This window comes from Manis javanica, chromosome 14 (genome assembly GCF_040802235.1).
Source record: "Manis javanica isolate MJ-LG chromosome 14, MJ_LKY, whole genome shotgun sequence".
NCBI lineage: Eukaryota > Metazoa > Chordata > Mammalia > Pholidota > Manidae > Manis > Manis javanica.
The window spans coordinates 70,946,900-70,953,942 of NC_133169.1; the positions used below are offsets into that span (position 1 = coordinate 70,946,900).

The window sequence follows — 7,043 nt, forward strand, 5'->3', positions numbered from 1 at the left end:
TTGAAGGGGAGATGAAAAGTTTCCCAAATAAATGAATGCTAAAGGAATTCATTACCACTAAACCAGCCTTACAGGATACATTTAAGGAACTTCTGCAGACGGAAATGATCTTAAACCTTAATAGTTTTCACCAATGAAAATGAACCCACAGTAAATGTAGTAGAGCAGTTATTTACCAAGCAAGTATGAAATTAAAACAAAACAAAAGTAGCAAAACCAAACATATGCAAAATCAGTCAGGGGATATGCAGATTATGACATCTAATACATAAAGTGTGGAGGAGGAAGAAAAGTAAAATAGTACTTTTAGATTGTGTTTGAAATAAAGTGATCATTAATATAGATTGTTATATATTTAGGAAACTACCCATGAATTTTATGGCACCCACAAACTTAAAGCATATAACAGATACACAAAAAATTAAAAAAGAGAAATTCAAACACAACACTAAAGAAAACCATCAAAAAACAAAGGAAGAGTATAAGAGAGGAAGAAAGGAACAGAGAACTACAAAAATAACTAGAAAAAATGAATAAAATGGCAATAATTACATGTCTAACAATTATCTTTAATGTAAATGGACTGAATGCATCCATCAAAAGACATAGGGTGACAAATGGATGAAGAAACAAGACCCATTTATATGGTGTTTACAAGAGACTCATTTCAGACCTTAAGACATATACAGACTGAAAGTGAAGGGGTAGAAAAACATATTTCATGCAAATAACGGAGAAAAAAGTAGGAGTAGCAGTACCTTTATCAGACAAAATAGTCTTCGTAATAAAGAAAACACAAAGATAGACATTACATAATAATAAGGGGATACACCCAAGAAGATATAACAAATATAAACTTCTATGCATCCAACATAGGAGCACCTAAATATCTAAAACAAATACTAACAAAACTAAAGTAGGCATAGACTGCAACTTATTCACATTAGGGGACTTCAACAAGCCACTTACATGAGCAAATCAACCAGACACAAAATAAATAACAAAACAGGAATGGGATAATACATTAGATCAGATGAACTTAACATATCTACAGTACAGTCCAGCCAAAAACAACAGGATACACATAATCCTCTTGGTAATCACTAATCTATTCCTTTCTTTGGAAGAGTGAATTTGTAAGGAGAAGTAAAGTGTCACATAAATATGACAGGAAGTCATTTTACTCTACATCTACATGTACTACCATAAATACAGGTAAGAGAAGTAGAAACTAGAGGCTTATTAAAAAGATAATTACTACCTGGCAATAACCGAGATGCTCTATTTTTTATTTGTTGATGCTGTACCTCAGATTAACTTGTGCAAAAATTTATTTTGGCAAGTCTTAATTAACTACTTAGCCAATTAACCAGTTCAGCACTCAGTTAATTAAATGAGGTAGTTAACTTGTCAATTAACAATTGAATAATAACTATGTGAGGAGATGGTGGTAAGTGCTCTGAGCAGTATATGTGGTAGCTAGAAGCCTGGTGTACTGAGAACATGCCCTGCATATAGCTGTGGAGAACACATAGCCATTTTGCTTTCCTCACCAGGAAACTGAGTTTTTTGCCTGCCTTTAGTTTTGTGTACTTTTTTAATTAAAAAATTAATTCATCGTGATATTGAAAGAAATCTTGAGACACTATACTAAGAAAAAACTTGAGAAACATGCACAATTTTAATTATGAAACATTCCACATCAATATTAAATGCATGACTTTGAAGATCTTTAACACCAAAGTACCCAAACATTGGAAAACAGTTACCTTCTAACACTATGAGTAAACATGCGGCATACTGACAAAATATACAAAATAATAGAATGTCATTTGTATTATTATTTATACATGTTATCAAATTAATATGGATCAAATAATACACATTACCAAATTCAACAACCTATACACTAAGATTTGATCATTTTACTGTATGTATCTCAGTAAATTTAAAAAAATATAGCGTATACATAAAGAAACAAAAAATTGTGTAGTAACACCAGAGACGGATGGAATGCTAAGGCAAATGTCTTGTTGTGAAGTGAAAGCTTACTTTCATAACAGCCCCTGCAAATCTCATTTTTTGGCTCTGTCATTTCAACAGTTTCTCACGGAAACACTCTAGCTTTTCAGCAGCTCTCATTTCCTAATCGTTCATTGTCTTCCAGGCATGACAGGAGCCATGGAAAAAGCAAACGGCACTCCAGGGGTGAACTTCATTCCTCTAGGGCTCTTCAACCACACTCCGGCCCACCGGCTCCTCTTCTCCCTGGTGCTCACGATCTTCCTTAGCTCCCTGCTGGGCAACGGCCTCATGATCCTGCTCACCTTCCGGGACCCCGGGCTGCACACCCCCATGTACTTCCTGCTGAGCCAGCTCTCCCTCATGGACCTGATGCTGGCGGCCACCACTGTGCCCAAGATGGCAACCAGCTACCTGCTGGGCACCAGATCCATCTCTCCCGCTGGCTGCGGAGCCCAGATCTTCCTGTTTCTCACTCTGGGAGGGGGCGAGTGCTTCCTCCTAGCAGCCATGGCCTATGACCGCTACGTGGCCATCTGTCGCCTCCTGGGCTACGCAGTCCTCATGAATCAGAGGCTCTGCTTGCACATGAGCACAGGCTCCTGGCTTCTGGGAGCCGCGGATGGACTGATGCAGGCCGCGGCCACCCTGAGCTTCCCTTACTGCCGCTCCTGGGAAATCAACCATTTGTTTTTATGTGATATCACAATATCAAGCATAATTTGACAGAATGGCATCACCCAAGTTGGTTCAGGTTACAAAGTTCAAGTTGTATCGATTTCATTATTTTTGCTCTCCCAGTGTGCATTTCATTTTTTTTTAATTGAGTAAGTCTGTATGGTAAATCTATTATAAATTTCATGTTTTCTGTTGTCATTTCTTGTGGTAGAGTATTTGTTCTTAATTTGTACTTCAATAAGAAGAGTATGTATTTGAGGCACTACTTAAAATGATATGCTCCACAACACCCACACAATTTGTATTTTTTTAATTTAGTTATTTTTATCTTTTTGAAAAACATTATATTTACTAGTCTCTCCCCTACCCCATGTCCCCCCCCACAAACCCCGTTACAGTCACTGTTCATCAGCATAGCAAGACGCTGTAGAATCCCTACTTGCCTTCTCCGTGTTGCAAAGCACTCCCCTTTCCCCCACCCCAAACATTATACATGCTAATCATAATAACCCCTTTCTTCTTCACTGCCCTTATCCCTCCCTACCCTCCCATTCTCCCCAGTCTCTTTCCCTTTGGTAACTGTTAGTCCATTCTTGGGTTCTGTGACTCTGCTGCTGTTTTGTTCCTTCAGTTTTTCTTTTGTTCTTATACTCCACAGATGAGTGAAATCATATGGTATTTGTCTTTCTACGCTTGGCGTATTTCACTGAGCATAATACCCTCTAGCTCCATCCATGTTGTTGCAAATGGTAGGATTTGTTTTCTTATTATGGCTGAATAATATTCCATTGTGTATATGTACCACATCTTCTTTATACATTCATCTACAGATGGACACTTAGGTTGTTTCCATTTCTTGGCTATTGTAAATAGTGCTGCAATAAACATAGGGTTGCATCTGTGTTTTTCAAACTGGAGTGCTGCATCTATAGGGTAAATTCCAAGAAGTGGGATTCCTGGGTCAAATGGTATTTCTATTTGGAGCATTTTGAGGAACCTCTATATTGCTTTCCACAATGGATGAACTAACTTACATTCCCACCAGCAGTGTAGGAGGGTTCCCCTTTCTCCGCAACCTCACCAACATTTGTTGTTATTTGTCTTTTGGATGGTAGCCATCCTTACTGGTGTGAGGTGATAACTCATTGTGGTTTTAATTTGCATTTCTCTGATGACAAGCAATGTGGAGCATCTTTTCACATGTCTGTTGGCCATCTGAATTTCTTCTTTAGAGAGCTCTCTGTTCAGCTCCTCTGCCCATTTTTTAATTGGATTATTTGCTTTTTATTTGTTGAGGTGCATGAGCTCTTTATATGTTTTGGATGTCAATCTTTATCGAATCTGTCATTTACGAATATATTCTCCCATACTGTAGGGTACTATTTTGTTCTATTGATGGTGTCCTTTGCTGTGCAGAAGGTTTTCAGCTTGATATAGTCCCACTTGTTCATTTTTGCTTTTGTTTTCCTTGCCCGGGAAAATATATTCATGAAGAAGTCACTAATGTTCACATCCAAGAGATTTTTGCCTATGTTTTTTTCTAGGAGTTTTATGGATCCATGACTTACATTCAGGTCTTTGATCCATTTTGAATTTACTTTTGTGTATGGGGTTAGACAGTGATCCAGTTTCATTTTCTTACATGTAGCTGTCCAGTTCTGCCAGCACCATCTGTTGAAGAGACTGTCATTTCCCCATTGTATGTCCATGGCTCCTTTATAGAAAATTAATTGAACATATATGTTTGGGTTAATGTCTGGAGTCTGTAATCTGTTCCACTGGTCTGTGGCTCTGTACTTGTGACAGTACCAAATTGTCTTGAATACTGTGGCTTTGTAGTACATCTTGAAGTTGGGGAGTGAGATCCCCGCCACTTTGTTCTTCTTTCTCAGGATTGCTTTAGCTATTCGGGGTTTTTGGTGTTTCCATATGAATTTTTGAAATATTTGTTCCAGTTCATTGAAGAATGCTGTTGGTAATTTGATAGGGATTGCATTGAATCTGTATATAGCTTTGGGCAGGATGGCCATTTTGACGATATTAATTCTCCCTAGCCAGGAGCATGGAATGAGGTTCCATTTGTTAGTGATCTCTTTAACTTCTCTTAAGAGTGTCTTATAGTTTTCAGGGTATAGGTCTTTCACTTCCTTGGTTAGGTTTATTCCTAGGTATTTTATTCTTTTTGATGCTATTGTGAATGGAATTGTCTTCCTGATTTTTCTATTAGTTTATTATTAGTGTATAGTAAAGCCACAGATTTCTGTGTGTTAATTTTGTATCCTGCAACTTTGCTGAATTCCGATATTAGTTCTAGTAGTTTTGGAGTGGAGTCTTTAGTAGTTTCTTATGTACAATATCATGTCATCTGCAAATAGTGACAGTTTGACTTCTTCTTTACCAATCTGGATTCCTTGTATTTCTTTGTTTTGTCTAATTGCTGTGGCTAGGACATCCAGTACTATGTTGAATAACAGTGGTGAGAGTGGACATCCCTGTCTTGTTCCCGATCTCAGAGAAAAAGCTTTCAGCCACTCACTGTTCAGTAGGATGTTGGCTGTTGGTTTATGATATATGGCCATTATTATGTTGAAGTACTTGCCCTCTATACCCATTTTGTTGAGAGTTATTATCAGGAGTGGATGTTGAATTTTGTCGAATGCTTTTTCAGCATCTGTGGAGATGATCATGTGGTTTTTTCCTTCTTTTTGTTGATGTGGTGGATGATGTTGATGGATTTTAAATTGTTGTACCATCCTTGCATCCCTGGGATGAATCCCACTTGGTCATGCTGTATGATCCTCTTGATGTATTTTTGAATTCGGTTTGCTAATATTTTATTGAGTATTTTTGCATCTACGTTCATCAGGGATATTTGTCTCTACTTTTCTTTTTTGGTGGGGTCTTTGTCTGGTTTTGGTATTAGGGTGATGTTGGCTTCATAGAATGAGTTTGGGAGTATTCCCTCCTCTTCTATTTTTTGGAAAACTTAAAGGAGAATGGGTATTATGTCTTCTCTGTATGTCTGATAAAATTCCGAGGTAAATCCATCTGTTCCGGGGGTTTTGTCATTTGGTACTTTTTTGATTACCGCTTCAATTTTGTTGCTGGTAATTGGTTTGTTTAGATTTTGTGTTTCTTTCTGGGTCAGTCTTGGAAGGTTGTATTTTTCTAGGAAGTCGTCCATTTCTTCTAGGTTTTCCGGCTTCTTTGCATATACGTTTTCATAGTAGTCTCTAATAATTCTTTGTACTTCTGTTGGGTCTGTCGTGATGTTTCCTTTCTCATTTGTGATTCTGTTGATGTGTGTTGATTCTCTTTTTCTCTTAATAAGTCTCATTAGAGGCTTATCTATTTTGTTTATTTTCTCAAAGAACCAGCACTTGGTTTCATTGATTATTTTCTATTGTTTTATTCTCAATTTAGTTTATTTCTTCTCTGATCTTTATTATGTCCCTCCTTCTGCTGACTTCAGGCCTCATTTGTTCTTCTTTTTCCAATTTTGATAACTGTGATGTTAGACTATTCATTTGGGTTTGTTCTTCCTTCTTTTAATATGCCTGGATTGCTATATACTTTCCTCTTAAGACTGCTTTCGCTGCGTCCCACAGAAGTTGGGGCTTTGTGTTGCTGTCATCATTTATTTCCATATATTGCTGGATCTCCATTTTAATTTGGTCACTGATCCATTGACTATTTAGAAGCGTGTTGATAAGCCTCCATGTGTTTGTGAGACTTTTTGCTTTCTTTGTACAATTTATTTCTAGTTTTATGCCTTTGTGGTCTGAAAAGTTGGTTGGTATGATTTCAGTCTTTTGGAATTTACTGAGGCTCTTTTTGTGGGCTAGTATGTGGTCTATTCTGGAGAATGTTCCATATATGTACTTGAGAAGAATGTGTATCCTGTTGCTTTTGGGTGTAGAGTTCTATAGATGTCTATTAAGTTCATCTGTTCTAATGTGTTGTTCAGTGCCTCTGTGTCCTTACTTATTTTCTGTCTGGTGGATCTGTCCTTTGTAGTGAATGGTGTGTTGAAGTCTCCTGCAATGAATGCATTGCAGTCTATTTTCTCCTTTAGTTCTGTTAGTATTTGTTTCACACATGCTGGTGCTTCTGTGTTGGGTGCATATATATTTATAATGGTTATATCCTCTTGTTGCACTGAGGCCTTTATCATTATGTAATGTCCTTCTTTATCTCTTGTTACTTTCTTTGTTTTGAAGTTTATTTTGTCTGATACTAGTACTGCAACACCTGCTTTTTTCTCTCTGTTGTTTGCATGAAATATCTTTTTCCATCCTTTGACTTTAAGTCTGTGCATATCTTTGGGTTTGAGATGAGTCTCT

General features: G+C 37.3%; 1 protein-coding gene across 1 annotated transcript; it reads left to right on the plus strand.

The window, feature by feature from the left end:
* The first annotated feature begins 2,169 nt into the window (after positions 1-2,169).
* On the plus strand, positions 2,170-2,748 carry LOC140846070 (olfactory receptor 2T8-like). The gene has a single exon (XM_073221478.1). The coding sequence runs from the start codon at positions 2,170-2,172 to the stop codon at positions 2,746-2,748; it is 579 nt and encodes a 192-aa protein (XP_073077579.1).
* Positions 2,749-7,043: the final 4,295 nt, after the last annotated feature.

What these genes read in the sequence shown, in the direction of transcription:
- LOC140846070 (XM_073221478.1), top strand. Translation starts at nt 2,170, where the DNA reads ATGACAGGAGCCATGGAAAAAGCAAACGGCACTCCAGGGGTGAACTTC.